The sequence below is a fragment of the Penicillium arizonense genome (assembly GCF_001773325.1).
Source record: "Penicillium arizonense strain CBS 141311 chromosome Unknown PENARI_contig017, whole genome shotgun sequence".
In the NCBI taxonomy this organism is placed as follows: Eukaryota; Fungi; Ascomycota; class Eurotiomycetes; order Eurotiales; family Aspergillaceae; genus Penicillium; species Penicillium arizonense.
This window is the reverse complement of record NW_019173294.1, coordinates 515,572-532,920: the sequence shown is the minus strand read 5'-3', so window position 1 is coordinate 532,920 and position 17,349 is coordinate 515,572. Positions and strand designations below refer to the sequence as shown.

The following is a 17,349-nucleotide window of genomic DNA, read 5'->3' as shown; positions in this document are numbered from 1 at the left end:
TCCCAGCCCTGTCGCCCTGTCAGCCCTCGGTAACACTCACCTGGAACTTCGACTGCAAACCCCTTTCTGGGAGCAGATCAAGCTGATGGAATGTCAAGGTCACATTTACGAGGCGTCCAATATACGAGTGACAACCCCCACTCTGAGGTTGACCGCACGGGGAGCCATCCTGCGAGGTTCTGGTTGGTTTCCGTCAATAGTGTGAAGACTCCATATGGGGTAGAGAGCACTTGGATCAGCGGGGAGTCTGGACTACACTTACCGAGAAATAGCATTTTCTGGAAAGCCAAGCAGTGCGCAGTTGGAACCACTAAACTTGTTGGCAGAAAGGGGGCAAAAATACGAGCCGGCGCGTCCGTTTAAGGCTGAGGGTCTAAGAGGGTTTAGGTCCCAGCCTTGTGTCATTCCAACGTGGTTCTTACCACGCGGGTAAGAATTAAGATTTAGCCTGAAAATATAATATAATAAACGTAAAGATGAATTTGAAATAATTAAATAAACATATACACACTAAAATGAAGAACAATAAATTCTTTTTTTGAATTTGGTATCCAGGTATGTAACGTAAAGAACATTACATACATATACGTCCCGTCGCCTCTCCACCACGTCACCTCACAACACTTTAAGTCCGAGACCTGCTGTTTCAATTTCTCTCGCTTGATTAGTCGAGACTCTCTCCCTTGAGCCCATCTCTTGACCTGCCTGACTTGCCGATTTCCAGACTGCATTCTCCGGTCTAGCATTCTCTCCACCTCTCTCAGCTCCTCTCAGCTTTGTACCTTTTCTGGGCTTCAGCTGGGCCCCGAATTAGAGCTCTTTTATACTGGTCCTAATTTGCCTACATAGCCTCTTTTTTCCCTTTTCTTTCTTTTCTACATTAAGCATGTGCGCGTCTAGTCCGGTCTGCCATTGAATCACAAATTGATTCTATGGCCGGATTGTGTGTCACTATAGCGGGAAACGTTTCATATGAGGCGAATCGCCCACGCCCCGAGGTTGGTCCCTTTTTCAGCCCTATTCGCCCCCGGTTTTTTATCTATAATTCCGACATAGTCTGACTTGAAAAACAGACTTGCACTGCACAACGGCCCTGACAAAGACTCTGTCGCGCCACTCTTCACTCTCTAAAGAGACAAAAGCTGGCCTCTCAACACTCTCATCGCGAGGTTAACGGCCCGCTTAAAAATCGGAGCCGGTTCCACGGCCGACGTTTGCACTCAACTGGATTGGGTTACTGCTGCAAGGATCTTGATTTGACCTGCTTATTTCCCATTGCCATCTAGTTCGACCTCCGATCTCAAGTCCATGACGTCCAGCCCGTATTGATTCTTTGGTTCAGCTCTGGCTCTAGAATGGACTTTCGATCTTCGCATTCGAGTATTTATGATTTTAGAGATCGCCGTGCCTTCGAAAGATCTCCAACCGCTATGCCCGAGCTGTCATTTGCATCGCACGGCCCATTACCTATAGCTTCTCGCTCTACAATGAACACTGCTCCGCCACCACTTCCTCCCCCTCCCAGGATTCACGACCTGGAGAACGGGTATGACGCTGGCTGGCATCACGCAAACTCGAATTCTTCAACTTCTCTCCCGCCTATCAACCCCAATTCTAGCTTATTTGGCGGCCATCGACGACCCGACGCTGCGCCGCAGAGTGATCGTATGCAAATTGATGAATGTGAGGGGAGGCAGAGCGGTGCCCCCCTCTCGCGAAGCCCCGAAGCTCAGATTAACATTGAGCCGCCTCCCGCCACGGAGGGATTACCAAGTTTAATGTCGATCAATACGAATCCGACAGGTCCAATGTAAGTGACTTTTGCGCCAAGGGCTGCGCATGCGGTTTGGGCAATGCGATTTTCCCCAGTCTTCTTGTTATTAATCTTGTTATAGGCTGAGTGGCGAGCGCGACTTTTCTCTGCGGAGTGTGAAAGACTCATCAAATGCATACGACCAACATCTATTGTCAAAAATCGGAAAGCCCCTTTCGCCAAGGGGATCTATAAGTCTAGGAACAGATAACCGAGGGTCACTATCCGCACTCACCGTTCCATCCGCCCCATCACGATGCTCCAGCAATCTCCCCTCACCAGGACCATCAGAAGGATCAACGCTTGACGTGAAATGGTACAACAGCCCGCAATCAGGGGGCGTTTCGCCCATGACCAAGCCCGGGTGGCGAGAACATATCGAAGGCAGAAGCCCAAGTGTGGAAAGCAATACGCCATCAACAGCGCTGGACTACGATCAGGGATCATTGCGGGATATTGGGCGACGGCGGTATCGCGGAACGACACCCCAGCGGGAGGATAGCATCAGTCTACCGAGTCGATCGAACCGCGGAAGTTATGACCATGGCATGTTTTCGGATATTGAGGGGGAGTTCTCGACCGATGAGCCGGCGCCACCGCGACAGTTCATTCTTCGAGAGCCCACTCCGCCGTATCCGGATTCAAGGCAGGGCATGAAGCGACGGGCTTCTTCGCCTCCGCGGGAACCTATGAGTGATGAGAGGCATACGCTGCATGTTACGACGAGTAATGGCGATTTGTCGCAGAGAAGGACTAGCGGTCATCCATTCATGAACACTCTTTCCGTCAATCCCAATTACCCCATCGGGCAACGGACGCTCTCGGCTGCTTCGTCTTTGAGTATCCGGACGTCGGGTTCATATTCGTCTACGCTTTCCATTGGGGGTAGCAGCATGACTAGCCTTTCGCCGTACGACCAACGATCACCGGGTGGTCTTTCCCCGAGCTCCGATCTCGATACCTATCACGAAAAATCGATCCTCAACCCTAGTTCCCCAGCAGCACTGGTCCAGCCAACAATCGCAAGGGGTCTCCCCGGTCCAGCCTCCCTCGAACCGCCTACAACAGATGCTACCGGGAAATTGTCCGTGCCAACGACGATCCTGAACGTTCCAAAACCCACAACTTCAAAACTCGGCGGACTATTCATCTGCGATTGTTGTCCAAAGAAACCCAAGAAATTCGACAACCCAGATGACCTCCGGTAAGAACCCACCAACCCCCTCCCCCAAACATGTATCCTAACTCCAAAACCAGCTCGCACGAAATGGAAAAACAATATGCATGCGCCTACTGCAACAACCGCTTCAAAAACAAAAACGAAGCAGAACGCCATCAAAACTCCCTCCACCTCCGCCGCCACTCATGGTCCTGCGCCGCCCTAATCTCCTTCCAAGCAGCATTCCACGCCTCAGGCGCCCAATCCTGCCAAACAAACGCCGGTCCATCGCACGATACATGCGGCTACTGCGGCGAGGAATTCCCCAATTTCCCTTCGCCGGATTGGGATGCCCGATTCGAGCATTTGACTACTGTGCATAAGTATGGGGAGTGCAATAATGCTAAGAAGTTCTTCCGGGCCGATCACTTCCGGCAGCATCTGAAGCATAGTCATGCTGGTACGAGTGGGAAGTGGACGAATATTTTGGAGAATGCTTGTATGAAGGAGGAGCAGCCTGATAAACCCCGAGATCAGAGTGGGAATGGGACGGCTGGGAGTTTGTCGTCGAATGCTATTACCGAGGTTCTGAGTGAGCAATGACCTATCTGTGTCTTGTCATTTGACATCACGGATTTCGATAGTGACCAAAATTGGCACGCTTATCTCTCTGACGGACCTGTGGACTTGTCCAAACATCGACAAGGATCAAACGTGCCGCCATCCTCATCTCAAATATGTTGCTAAAACAGTATCACCATCATCACCACCACCACCTCACTTAACATCCGACCAAAAACAACACACAAATTTCTCTCACACGACCTCAAAGACACCAAAAAGTGGAATCAAAACAAACACCTCACTCCAAAAACCCCTCGGGCACATACCGAATAACAAATAACGAAGTGAAACGATCATTTGAAATTAAACCTTCCAATCCAACCCAAATGGAAAGACGAAGGCAAGGCAAAGGGAGTTGGAACAGGAAACTGGGCTGGGATCTTTTAAAGCTGTGAATTGGATCAAATACTATGTGTATACCTGGTGCATTGTCCGGGAGGATTCTTCATTCTCATTGTCATTGGACATCGGTGGAGTCGGTTTATGTTCATGGTTTCGTTTCTATTGAAGCGGGAGGGAATTGATATTACAGTATTTTTTTCTTGTCGTGTCTTTCTTTTTGCCTTTTGTGGCTGCTTTTGTTTGCGTATATATATCCCCTCCCGCTTTTATACATACGCTCTTGTTGGAATGGATTGAGGTGATTCGGGGCGTTGTACATATAGAATCATTTTTTATTTCTCCTTGCATGGTAGCGTTTACAAAAAATGTCGGTTTTGAATGTATTTTTGAACTTTTCCAGATGAAAGTAGATGTACCACTCAGCGTAAATTGTAGAAAGGAACTATAATTATGGGCTGTGATACCACCCATCTCTATAATCAAACAGATAACAAGCGACAGATACAAACCAAACCCCCATCTACTCAGTAACACTATCCTTAATACCCCTCAAAGCACTCGTCTTATGCGCCGGATCGATAGCAGCCGCATTCCTAGCCCTCCTCCGTGCATCAGTCCAAAGCATAAACTCACCATAACTCTTAGGCATAACATGCACATCCTTCTCAACAAGGAAAGTATAATTAAACATGCCAGTAGACTTCTTAGACCCATGCTCAACATCTCTGACCTTGGAATCAACACGCACCTGCACCTTCGTGTACTTGGTGCTATCGCCCTCGCGCTCTTCGGGCTCCGTGTACGCAACTGTAGCACGCAGGTACAGCACGCTACCGACGGGCACTGGGTTTTCGAATGTGCTTGGATCCAGCGCGAGGAAGTTGGGCCGCGCGTGCGAGAATGACGCTGCGCAGCAGAAGGCTAGTTCGAAAGTTTGTTTTAGCAGGAAACCGCCGAAGATCATGAAGTTGTGGCGGTTGCGGTCTTGCGGTTGCATTATCATGGCGGATTTTAGGACGGTGTCGCTCATGAAAACTTGGTTCTCTGGGCGGGTTGAGGGGCTTTGGGTGTCTGGGGGTTTTTGTTAGTTTTGGGTGGCAATTACGGCTTGGGGGTTACTTACTTAGGTAGGACATTTCCTTTGTCCACATTGAATGAATTAGGTCGCTCTCTTCGTCGTCTGGGGCTCTCTCGAGGAGACTGCGCTTGCGGAGAGCTCTCTTGGCTTGGTAGTTTGCTTCGCCTTTCTTAAAGAGGCGCTTTTCCTCTTCGGTTTCCACGATGAGAGGTGCCACAGGGACGGGACTGACACAGAGGTTAGCCTGCGTAGTGCACATACTGATGAGGAACATACGTCTTGGTGGCCGGGTCTAAGGAGACCATTGTGAATGCACAAGTGATGAGGACGTCATCGGGCTGGGCCGGCTGTCCATCAGGACGGACCTTGTTGACCTGGCACGAGATCTCCATACTTGAGCGACCTGTTGCGTATGTGCATTGGCCACTGAGCTCGAGGTCGCAGATCTCCATTAGAGGGTGCTCGATTGTGATTCGGTCTACGGCAGCTGTGACGGTTGACACTCCATCGCCGGTATGTTGGTAGGCAATAATGCCTGCCAGGGCATCAAGATCCATCAGCAGTGATCCCAATCTATTGCTAGGATTAGTGGCATGCTCCTTGATAACGTCGATCTTGAACACACCTGATATGCCCTGAGGAGTTGAGGTAGGAATCCAGAAGCCACTTGTCTTGAGCCAATGGCAAAACCTATAATATCACTAGTCAGCATCCGCCTAACAATAGATAATAAATCCTAATCCCCACAGAGATTAGTAACATACAGCACTGTAAGCACTATCAGACATCTTCTTCGGCGTCAAATCAGGCTTAATAACTTTAGCCGCATTCTCCTGCGAACCAGCCTTAGCAGCCTCGCGACTCTGCGTCAACGCATCAATCCAAGGCGTCTTAACACGCATCGGCATCCAAGTCGGCCGGGATGCAGCCTGTGCAGACGTGGAATGAAACTCCTGGATGTTGGCGCAGGCAGGCTGTGCTGCGACCATGGCTCGCGCCGGCAATGAGGGAGCCAGGCATTTTGAGCTAGCAAGTGCTGACCGTCTACTTGCGAGACCGAACATTGTGAATATGGGGGTTTGAGGTATTTTCAGAGAATATAAAAGGAACAGAGCTGGACCGAGTATTGACGGTGACGTTCCCGAGGATCCCGATGTGGTTAGCCGCCGACGGGGATTCTCGGATGCCGACGAAAACGCCGAGCTTCATACTTCCGATTTCTTAGTAAATGCCGCATTATTTTGCGTCTTATTTGTTGGTTCCTGGGGTATTTGGAGAATTACGTTTGGATTGTCTCCTATTCTCTTGGTTTGTCGGGTTGGGCGAACTTAATGAGAAATCGTGCCGGATGGTGTACACTTTGCAACACTCGAGGTTTTAGCTTCAGTCGAACTTGTTAAGATGTTTGACTTGGTTTCAAAACAAGACAGATATATAATGGTTCCTCTTCCTGGGTGGATAGGTGGATACGGGCTGCCATAGCTTCACCTTAGCTTCAGATTCTGTTCTTTAAGCTCCTAGTTCCTTCACTCATGATGAGACACATAAGAAGCCAGCTGTTACTCTTGTTATATATCCCACCAGAGCAAGCCATGCTAGGACACCAACCACTCTCGGCCAATACCTTCCAGATAGCCCTCCACATCAATATAATCCAATTATGGCCGAGTATATGTTCGTATTTTGTCCCTGTGCTGTGGATGAGCAATTGAGACAAGCTTAGCCTGCGTGTATACCTCGCCTTGTGAAAACAACTAATGGACTTCCCGGGTGACAGTGATCACACGCTCACGCAGTGTATCCATCGTAGTCAAGTAATATTTAGTTATGTATTAGTTCTATTTATCATGATACTTATTGTATCCGTGTGTATATAAACAGAGCGTTGCAAACGCGACTGATTGACCACTGACACGACATAAGCACCCGAGGTATTAAACATAGACTAGGTAGAGTACCTCAAATAAACTCTAATAAATGAACAAAGACGAGCGGTGAGCAGAGAAACGCCTCAAAAACCATCAGACAACCCGGATCTATAGGCACCGATACAAAGAGCTATCCAGACCCTCAAGAAAGCATAATCTGCTACGGAAAATAAGCATTTATCGCAGATCAAAGCGCAGATCCTAACCCAAACATTCGCATCTTGCATAACTAAATGCAAGATCTCCGGACCGAAGTTAGACCATATTATGATGTTCTCTCGTCCGAGAACGGCCAACAGCGTCAATATGAAGTCATCGATAAGATAAAACAGATCTATAAATTTGGCAGTTTCCATTTTTGAAGAAAAACAAGTATTCAATGCTTGTATCGCTTCAAACCTTACTCTACAATTTGGACACCTTAAAACCTGATTCTCATTGTATAACGAAATGAGTGACCCCAACAACCCTCACATCAAAAACCGCACCACGCCCCAATGGGGTCTTTACCAGCGAGAGAACTTCTTGAAGCAGAATGAGGGACAGACACCCCTGTTCAACACTGGTAATTCATCTACACAGGAAACAGCCACCCCAGATACTAAACTGTATAAAAGACCCACGAAAACTAGAAGAAAGAGCCAAAGAAAAGCTCAGCGAAGGCGGCTGGTACACACCCACCCACCCATTCAACCCATATACATATACCCAAACAATAAAAACTAACCAGCCCCCCACCAGGTTCTACGCCTCCTCAAACGCAGGCCTCTCAAACACACACCTAACAAACCGCCAATCCTTCTACCGCCACCGCCTAATCCCAAACCAACTAGTCGACACCAACAACCGAGACACATCCACAGAAATCTTCAATCACAAAGTCTCCGCGCCCATCGGCTTCGCTCCAATAGGAATAAACAAAATCTACCACCCGTCCGGCGAAAGCGCCGTCTCAAAAGTCGCCGGCGAACTCAACCTCCCCTACTGCCTTTCCACAGCGGGGAGCACCTCAATCGAAGATGTGGCGGAAGCAAATGGAACCGGCAACCCGCGGTTCTACCAACTATACATGCCGCACGATGATGAACTGACACTATCACTCTTGACACGAGCCTGGGAATCTGGCTTCGATGCCCTGATTCTCACGACGGATACGTGGCAACTAGGCTGGAGACATGATGATGTCGCCTCATCGAACTACGCCTTTTACCGTGGTTTCGGCGCGGATTTAGGGCTGTCAGACCCCGTATTCCGGAAACGGTGCAAGGAAAGCGGGATTGATCCCGATGTCGATGTTGTCGGCGCATCGATCAAATGGATTGATTCCGTTTGGCATGGGCGTGCTTGGTCATGGGACAAGATTCCTTGGTTGATGGAGCAGTGGAAGCGGATTAGCGGTGGACGGCCGTTTGCTATTAAGGGGATTCAGTCCGTTGCTGATGCGCGGCGGTGTGTTGAGTATGGGGTTGATGGTATTGTTGTGAGTAATCATGCTGGACGGCAGGTTGATGGGGCTATTGCTAGTCTTGATGCTCTTGAGAGTATTGTTGATGCTGTTGGGAATGACATTTATATTATGTTTGATTCTGGGGTTAGGGGCGCTAGTGATGTTGTTAAGGCTTTGGCGCTTGGGGCAAGGTTTGTTTTTGTTGGACGGTTGTGGATTTGGGGGTTGAGTATTGCTGGGGAGGATGGCGTTAGGCATGTTATGAAGTCTTTGTTGGCGGATTTGGATATCCTCATGGGGGTAGCTGGGTTCAATGGGGTTGGGGATTTTGATCGATCGATTCTTGGTAAGTTTGCTTTTGGTGCTTGGTCTTATATTGGGATGGTTGCTGATTTGGATAGAGTCTGGTCCCAAGAATTACTCGTTGATTCCGCAAAAGAGTCTGTGAAGGGGGATGGGAACGGGATATGGATAATAGTTGTATTTGAGATATTAGAATTGACAGTTATTTCTATCATAAAAGTATGGCCTGTCTTGTACACGAAGACCCTGAACAATCCAGATGAAAATGCCAGCGACTTTTGTCAGGTAAAAACAGAAACGTGGGGGTATCCAGCAGGAACGAGTGACATGTGCAGCTGATAAAACGACAGATAGACAGCGTCAACATATATGCTGGGACGGGTATGCACCCAATCGTATGGACAGAAGTGAAGTGATGTGCATAAAGCGATAGCACGTAACAGATGAGCGAGAGTACATAATACAAGCGGAAGGTGATTGTCGCCAAATCAAAGTCGCCAAGAAAGAAAGATGGGCTAAAATAACTTCAGACGAAGAAAGCGCCGAGGATGACTGTGAACATAGACCAGCTAATGCCACGGGTGAGTTGTGTTGCAGAGCTGCCGGAGACTGTTGATGTCGCGGCGGCGGAGGCGGTAGACACTGCTGCAACTTCGCTAGCACTGGAAGCAGCCGCCACAGCAGTAGGCGAGGTTGGGGGTGCAGTATATGTTCCATTACCCTCGGTTGAGCCACAGGCAAGCGACCCGAAACCGATTTGTGCGTTGTCATAATCGAAAACAGTGTAGACATTCTTCAGGAACACATCGCCGACAAGCCAAATGTCTGTTCCGTTGGATGCATAGCTCACAATGGTCGAAATGCAAGAGTCTGAGCCGGGCGCTGTTGGCTTTCCTACATAATCTTTGGGTGAGATGGAATATTTGACACCCGAGAATTCGAACTGCAGTGTCGCATTTGTGGTACATGGGATCACGTAGTTGCTGTCTGATGCAGATGAACCGGGGATAAGACCGAAGACGACTGCTGCGTCATCAGGGGGAATCAGAATGTAGGTGGTTCCGGTGTCGATTGTAGCGGATTTCCCAGAAAGCTTGCAAGCCTGGCCATTCACATAGGCATCATCCAAGGGGATATTCCAGATGTCCGAGTCGGTGGCGGTGTACTTAATGCTCCCATCATATTTGGTTGTATCGAGAACGCCAAAGTTGACCTCTCCGTCCTTGGCGTCATCTGCTGCGCGGGACAGACTGAACCCAATAAAGTTGTTCTTGAGGTGTCCACTCTCAGCAACACGATCCATAAACGATGGAAGAGTCCACCCGGCTGTGTGGGAGCGGCCTAGACCTAGGATCCCATCAAATGGGTAGCTTTTGAAAGTGTCCGAGGCATTGTTTGCCTGGCCGAATTCCAGCGAGACATCAATGCCCGCGATTGAGAGAGTGTCTGTTCCCAGTTGTCCAACGACGGTGCCACTGCCATAGCCGAGACTGAATGTCGAGCTGTTGGAGACGTAGCTGCTCGAGGCTGACCTGTCGAACGTGTGGTGCTCTGTGCAGACAGCCTCGGTGCATTTGGAGTCAAAGACCCACGTGTTGGGCGCACCGGTGTCGAGTGCCAACCACATTTCAGTCTTCTGCGAACCCACCAACACGGGGGAGAAGTAAGAGTAATCAGTTCCATCCTGGTTCAATGGGGCACTGTCTGCCATTGATGGCGTGTAGGCCTCGACAATCTTGTAAGTGTCATCGCGACGAACGGGGAATTTCTTCAGGTCGAGGGTTGGGGGCTTTGTATCGGTGTCGTCGATCTTGGCTTCAATCAAGCTCCATGGCATAAAGCGACGCTGGATTGGCTCAACGGTACCGAGTTCCACCCGCAGTTCCCACGGATAGAAGGCGTGGACGCCACTGAGGCTAGCAATGAGCAGGCATGATGAGAGACGCATGATCCCGAGGAGGGATTAGGTGCGGGAGAAGTGAGCCTGCATTTGAATCGAGTGAATTCGAGGTTCGGTTCGGTTGTCACTATGAACGGTGGAGCTTGGGAGATGCGGAGAAGTTGAATCGAAAGCGACTGGAAGAGAAAACAAAAAATGAAAGAACGAAACGAGACGGCAACGAAAGACTGGAATTAAAGAGTGGAAGTTGGAGGTTGGAGATAGAGAAGCAATGTGAGGGGGGTTTGAGGAAAATCCCCCTGGACAGAATAGTGGAGAAACAGTTCGGGCTAGAGGCTTCGGGGAATAGTTGGCGCCTGGATAGGAGCCACCTGTTGCTCTTTCAGGCCGCGATCAGCCTGTGAGCCGAGGCTAGTGAGACGCTAAACCAAGCTCAATGCTCACTGAGTGGGCCAAAACTGGAAATTGAGGTCTGAGCATGCAACCATGATAACGCTAACTGCCAAGTTTATTCACTTCATATTTTATTCCATTTCTATTTCTATTTCTATACTGTTTATAATAGTCTATAATGTTATCGTCGCCTCTTTTCAATAATCTCTTTTTTGACCTCCTTTCCCCCATCTTTTGTTGTCTCTACTGTTGCTATGTTTGTATAATATCAATGCCCCCTGAAAGATCAGAGTTTTCACGGACAATTAGACACCAGAACACTAGACACAAATCATTTAAATCAACACAAAATGATTCATTTCATATACAGAAGTAGCATGAATAACGAAGTCAATACGACCTGTATAATTGTGCGTCCAAGTCCAAAGGGTCTAGAACTTGACACTCCACATGGGTCGAGACCCTGCACATCACTTCGCCTTATACAACTGCCATTTTACTCCGTATTCTAGCATATTCAATTCATGCAACTACAGAATACTCATACAGCCGATAGATATTATCCTCACATAAAACATGCAATATGTAGGGCAATGACACAAGCTGGAGGCTGGAATCGTATATCTGTCACATACGTAGATCCCAAGCCACCGCAGCGCCCCACGTCTACTGTATCCACGAACTGCTGATGTTTCAGATAGATAAAATTCAAGCTGAACGTATGGATAGCAAAAGCTATCTACAGTGTTTCTTTAAACCCCAGAAGAGTTCACGGTCGGAACCACTGCCGATCGGCAGGGCCCTGATCACTTCGAAGCCTTCTAGAACAAAAGCACCCACAGCTTAAAACAAGGAAGAGTAGCCAACATGGTTTAATAGCACTTCGACTCCCGGGAAGAACAAAATCGTAATCTAGGTTATGATTCCCCAAGTGTTAACTCAAGTGCCAACACAAGCGTCACCAACCGCAATGTCGGAAGTGCAGAAGGGTCGCCAACAAGGTCCTTGCCAAAGTTGCATCGTGCTACATGAATGAAGCGATCGGGGTGTATCACATAGTCATTAGTCCGATAGTGATAGTCATTGTATTTGGGCATTGGGCTGATATAATAGTCTACGCAAAGCTTCTACACCAGCAATCCATATCGTTTATAGAAAACTTCACATAGCCTAGTCTTCACAAAGTATATAAGGTAAGAGACTTGAGTAAGTAAAGTTCAAGACAGACTTTGAACTTGGTGAGTATATGTAATAATTCGGCGAAAGTAAAGTCTGTGTTAACAATATAGCCACCGACATAGTATACAAAATCCTCCGAGGGAACGACGATCCAAGCCCGTACATATTGCACCAAAGTCTGAAACAATGCAATGAAGACGTCATAGCCATACACTCAGAGTAAATCAGAAAAGGAACAAAAAGAAGCAAAGAAGGAAAGAAAAGAAAACCCAACCTCACCCCTTACAGCTGAAACAGAACTACAACACCAGCCACACCCTTGATCCAGAAGACAAACCACCCTAAAACCAGCCCCAAGCAAAGCCACATCACCTCTATTAACCTCCCCTACGGCTAGCATGATTGATAAAACAATCAGATAATACCTCCCCCGTCTCCGAAACCCCCCGATCCGGGGAGATCCTACATACTCCGGCGCACCCCACAAACACCAACACAAACCCGCAACCGGCTCCCGAGTCCATCGGTAAAAAGAGAGGCCTCGGAACTGCAAAAGATTATCCCGGGGATAAAGGACAGAGTACTGTAGTTCGGTTGGCGTGAACGACGTCATCATGGTCGATCTACAGTACAGTTTCGGGATCGGAATGGATTTTATGCAAAAAGACAGAAATGGATAAGATGATCTTGCGTATGACTCAATGGCTGGATAAACTCCAGGGCTAGTTCCTCGGATTATCGTCGACGGTGGTCGCTGTTGGAAATCATCGGGATTGATTCCGTTCCGTTAGATCTGTTTCTTGTAGATCATTGTGGATCCTGGATGTGCCTCGGTAAAACGAAAATGAGGTTTATTTTCGGATTCGGGGGTTGGATTTAGATTGTTGGGTAGGTAATATGAACATAGATATGGATATAGATATGAATACTCTGTAAAGATGTGTTGGATTTGAACTTGATCAATTGATACAACTCAGTAGGTTGCAGTAAATAAGATATAGAAAGGTAGAAAAAGGAGCCATGATCCGGCTAGTCACTCGTGTGAGGATCTCCACGACGAGGATAAATATTACATCAAAACGCTAGTGCTCAAATAATCAAGCAGAACCAAACAAACACAAAAGCAGAGCCGAAGTTCATATCATCACACCCAACCCGTCAACGGGAAAGAAGGAAACAAAACCAACCATAGTAATCATACTATGAGAAGAAGAAATGGATCTACTTCCTTATCTCCTTAGGCCCCATAACATCATCCAAAAACCCAGTCCACAACTCCCTAAAAACACCAGTCTGCGCGACACCACTCCCACTCTCCTTCCGGTTCATCTCCTCCCCGACCCGCGAGCGACCCACCGCCTCAGTAAGCGAGAATGGATCCAGATCAACCGCGTGGTTATCGACGACCTCACTCATAGCGCTGGCGGCCACGTCGGCACCGGTACCGGCGACGGTGTAGATCTGGGGCTTCATGGGTGGGGCGGAGGGAGATGAGAAATCCGGGAGGGAGGTTAGGTCGGGGAGGACCGGGACTTGGATGCCGCGGTGGAGGGGGGCGGCGTCTAGGTCGGCCATTGAGGGCATGTAGACTAGGTCAACGGTTGAGGTGTCGTTGCGGGCTTTTGAGGAGCGGGAGGTGTTGAATTGGCGGGGAGTGCTGGGTTTGTTAGTTGGTTTTACGGAAGAAGGAGGTATGATTTAAAGGTGAGGTAAGGTGGACAGAGGGTGGCAGGTGTAGTAGGTATAGTTGGAAGGATAGTGGTACATACTCTGAGAAAGCGTTGCCGTTGATTCTGCGCATGGCAATGGCGAAGGCTCTAGATTGGAGGACATCGTGGTTGGAGACGGCCTTGTCGGTTGTGTTTGCGGGTTGGGCGGATTGCACGCCGGTTATGTGTAGGCAGCGACGAGCTGAGGGGGCAGTGGGCTGCGAGAGCACGCGGAGAGCGCGGAGAGATGAACGAGGAGCAGACATGATGTATGGATATGGGATAGTTGGAGGATAGTTGGATTGTGTTGAGTTGGTTAAGTAGAGGGTAGGAGCTGGATGGGTGGTTTGTAGGGAAGTCCCAAGTATACAGAGGGACAAGACGGAAGTACAGAAGTGAAGGAAGAAAAAGGCCCGGAGTGAAGCTGAGCTTTATAGAAATCGTTGGGGAGAGCTGTGAGGCTTGGCTGGACCCGCAGTGGAGTCGCTGTGCAGGAGTGAGGTGTAGAGGTGTGGAAGACGTCAACACTTAAAGATAGAAAAAGTCTAGAATTTAGAGAAGAAGTTAACCGGACAGACCCAAGGTTATATACCCTGTCTTAAATTGCTTATCTATGTGCCTCTACTGGTAACTTCGGTGAGTAAGTTGAACACACGATCTACGTACCCGATACCTCCCCCTCGGGACGAAGACTACCCCGTACCCACCAGAACACAGAGTGACAAGATGTACCCGGTACATCTCTTCTCCCCCACCCGGTTGAAACTGATCATCTCTCAACCCACCCAATAGTAAATACACCTGACATTGACATCGGCTATTATTGGTCTTGGTCCATGGCACATAACGCAATTGCCTGATCGCCCTGCCAAATTCTCCTACACAAACGGCCCGGAGATACTGAATCCAACCCCCGGGTGGAACTTTGAAATGTTTTGACGGTGAATGGCTGCCACCCCCTCTTCAGGACAGTCGGTCAAGCATGTACATGCAAGCCATCAGTCTCGATCCTCGAGGAATGGGATCATGCAATTTAATTTTGGATTTTGGGGCGGTCCTCAACCGTTGAGAAGGGGAATGGATCTGTGATCCCATGACCTAGATCTAACAATAAGTTGTTGTTCCAAGACAATAGTTGGGATGTTAGTGCGTAGAGTGGAGTGCGAATGATCTACGAAGTACACCCTATTCTATGTTTTACACCGTATACAAGGTCCCCCTTCGACTCTTAAGAGTTGAGTGTGTGGGCTACGTGGACATACAGGGCAGATCTCCAGTTTTCGTCATGTTCGTAATATTCCCCGCAATCGCCTATTTTGTCCGGAAGGACCGGAAGACAGATCAGCAGACCAAGTTGTGTCCGAATTTGCATATTTTCCCTCAGTTTAAAGATCTAAGGGGGAGGCAAGGGCCATGAGGCTTGGCATATCTGAATGTTCCTGAATTCTCCCCCTGATTCTCACCCCTGGATTTCGGGACTTTGTTTTTGTTGAGGTGACTTATGTATATTGCCATATGGTCGGGGTTATACGCTGTATATCTAATCCTTGAAACAAGAGACCGGCGGCGCGCCATGCGGTCATGCCAATCTATCGGGGTCAACCGACACTCTACATCCAACCCTAACCCCCTCACCCTCACCCTAACCACCCTCCATTACGAAAGCTAAAGCTTCGACCCCGGTCGCCGGCCTTTAGCTATGGCCCGAGCGTATGGGTGTGAGCGGGACGCCGGAACGAGGTGGTCGATGTCACCAGTGTGCACGAGATCCGGGGAAGCTTCCGCCAGGGATGTAATTCCGATGTTGCGCATGGCTGTTTCAAGTTCGTCTTGGATGACTGTGAGAGCAGTCAGTTAGCAAAGAAACCCACCCAATCAATAACAAACAAACACTTACTATCAACCAGATGCTCAACGCCCTCCTGACCATAATTGGTAGCAAAAAGCATACTCCTCCCCATTCCCACAGCCGTAGCCCCCAAACAGACAGCCTTAAGAACATCCGTTCCCCTCCGAATCCCACTGTCAACATAAACCTCCAAAGACTCAAAAACCTCTGGACACCGCCGTTGAATCTCCAACAGGGTAACAATAGACGGCGGACTAGTATCCAGATTCCTGCCTCCGTGATTGCTAAGCAGGATTCCATCTAGGCCAGCTCTAACAGCAAGCAACGCATCATCAGCGCACATGACTCCTTTCAAACAAACCGGCTTGTGCGTGTGCTGTTTCACCCATTTCAAATCCTCCCATGTTAATCCCGGATCGATGAACCCGGCCATGACGCGGCCTAGCCCGCCGCCCTTTTTGTCGTTTTGGGCTTTTGAGGGGGCCATGGGGACCGAGAGGGTCTCGTCTGCTTTGACGCGTTCGTCGGCTTCACGTTTGCCTGGCCAGGCGGCGTCGACGGTTACGAAGATGGCTTTTATATTTGGGTTTTGGTTGCATTGGCGCAAGAGGGCTGCGGACTTGGCTCGGTCTCTGTTTACATAGAGTTGGAAAAAGAAGGAGGTGGTTGGTGCTGCTGTGCGTAGTTCGTCCATTGTGTAGGAGGAATTGTTGGATATCTGCTCCGTCGTTAGTAAGGGACTGCGTGTGAAGTTGCATATCAATATTGGGGGATAGACTCACGCCTTGCATGATACCCTTCCTCTCACAAGCTCGCGCAATAGCACACTCCCCATCCGGATGAATAAGTTTCGCCATCGCAGCCGGACTCACAAAGAGCGGAAGCTTATATCTCCCACCCAGGATATTCGTTGTAGTATCCACATCCCGGACGTTTCGTAGCACACGAGGCCGGAACCAGGTCCGGTCAAAGCACAACTTATTTGCGTCGCGTGTGATGAGGTCCGTTGCGGCGCTAGAGTAGAACGCCCACGTCTTCTTGCTGGCTGTTTTCGACGCCACGAGTTCGAAATCGTGCGAGTTGATCAAAGTGTGCAGGGGAGGTTTCTCGTGCTCGAGCATGACCGCGGGATTCTCCTCTGGTGGTGGTTTGGTCCATTCGGCGTCAATTGTAGATTGGTCGAGAACGCCTTTGAACTTTTGGGGGTCCAGATTGTTTTTCATTACACTTGGGGCGTGGACTTCTGAGTAGGCTCTTGTTGCGTCCCCGCCGGCGTATTTTAGGATTACTAGGATGTGGGTGTTAGCTTTGTGAGGGAATTGGGATGGGAGGTTGGGTAGAGCGCGTTGGGTGTTTACCTGTTGATCCGCCTGGGTGCTCTTCTAGGAAGTCGGTTACATCCCATACTTGGTTGTCTACCACTACCCAGCAATCCTCTGGGGTTTTGTGGTTCGAGACTTGCTGGACGGAGACGAGCTTTTGGTCTGTCATCTTAGGTGGATATTGTGCTCGGCAGGAAACGCGAATGGGTGAGAGTTAATTGTATATAACCTGGGCAGTTCCAGGGAGGTTGAGAGGTGGCATTAAATACATTAAATACTGAGCAAGGGTCCGGGAGAGCTTAT

The 17,349-nt window shown here is 49.0% G+C and overlaps 6 protein-coding genes across 6 annotated transcripts; 2 read left to right on the top strand and 4 right to left on the bottom strand.

Annotated features, from left to right (window-relative positions):
* Positions 1–1,487: 1,487 nt before the first annotated feature.
* Positions 1,488–3,575, top strand: znfA (putative C2H2 finger domain protein; the record flags this gene model as incomplete). The annotated part of the gene is made up of 3 exons (XM_022634402.1): positions 1,488–1,810; positions 1,896–3,017; positions 3,071–3,575. The coding sequence occupies 3 exons, from the start codon at positions 1,488–1,490 to the stop codon at positions 3,573–3,575; spliced, it is 1,950 nt and encodes a 649-aa protein (XP_022485824.1).
* An 883-nt stretch (positions 3,576–4,458) lies between these two features.
* Positions 4,459–6,080, bottom strand: PENARI_c017G02238 (putative acyl-CoA thioester hydrolase; the record flags this gene model as incomplete). Its single annotated transcript, XM_022634264.1, has 5 exons — positions 4,459–5,009; positions 5,062–5,243; positions 5,293–5,589; positions 5,642–5,706; positions 5,781–6,080. 5 exons carry the CDS (start codon positions 6,078–6,080, stop codon positions 4,459–4,461), a joined length of 1,395 nt encoding a protein of 464 aa, XP_022485822.1.
* A 1,314-nt stretch (positions 6,081–7,394) lies between these two features.
* Positions 7,395–8,839, top strand: PENARI_c017G07115 (uncharacterized protein; the record flags this gene model as incomplete). Its single annotated transcript, XM_022634358.1, has 4 exons — positions 7,395–7,509; positions 7,562–7,613; positions 7,686–8,737; positions 8,793–8,839. 4 exons carry the CDS (start codon positions 7,395–7,397, stop codon positions 8,837–8,839), a joined length of 1,266 nt encoding a protein of 421 aa, XP_022485694.1.
* Positions 8,840–9,220: 381 nt separating this feature from the next.
* Positions 9,221–10,642, bottom strand: PENARI_c017G09210 (pepsin-like aspartic protease; the record flags this gene model as incomplete). The annotated part of the gene is made up of 1 exon (XM_022634393.1): positions 9,221–10,642. One exon carries the CDS (start codon positions 10,640–10,642, stop codon positions 9,221–9,223), a length of 1,422 nt encoding a protein of 473 aa, XP_022485778.1.
* Positions 10,643–13,387: 2,745 nt separating this feature from the next.
* On the bottom strand, positions 13,388–14,141 carry PENARI_c017G00514 (uncharacterized protein; the record flags this gene model as incomplete). Its single annotated transcript, XM_022634226.1, has 2 exons — positions 13,388–13,823; positions 13,936–14,141. The coding sequence occupies 2 exons, from the start codon at positions 14,139–14,141 to the stop codon at positions 13,388–13,390; spliced, it is 642 nt and encodes a 213-aa protein (XP_022485840.1).
* A 1,399-nt stretch (positions 14,142–15,540) lies between these two features.
* PENARI_c017G06613 (FMN-dependent alpha-hydroxy acid dehydrogenase) lies at positions 15,541–17,215 on the bottom strand (the record flags this gene model as incomplete). The annotated part of the gene is made up of 4 exons (XM_022634346.1): positions 15,541–15,713; positions 15,773–16,442; positions 16,507–17,012; positions 17,083–17,215. The coding sequence occupies 4 exons, from the start codon at positions 17,213–17,215 to the stop codon at positions 15,541–15,543; spliced, it is 1,482 nt and encodes a 493-aa protein (XP_022485723.1).
* Between the last annotated feature and the right edge of the window lie 134 nt (positions 17,216–17,349).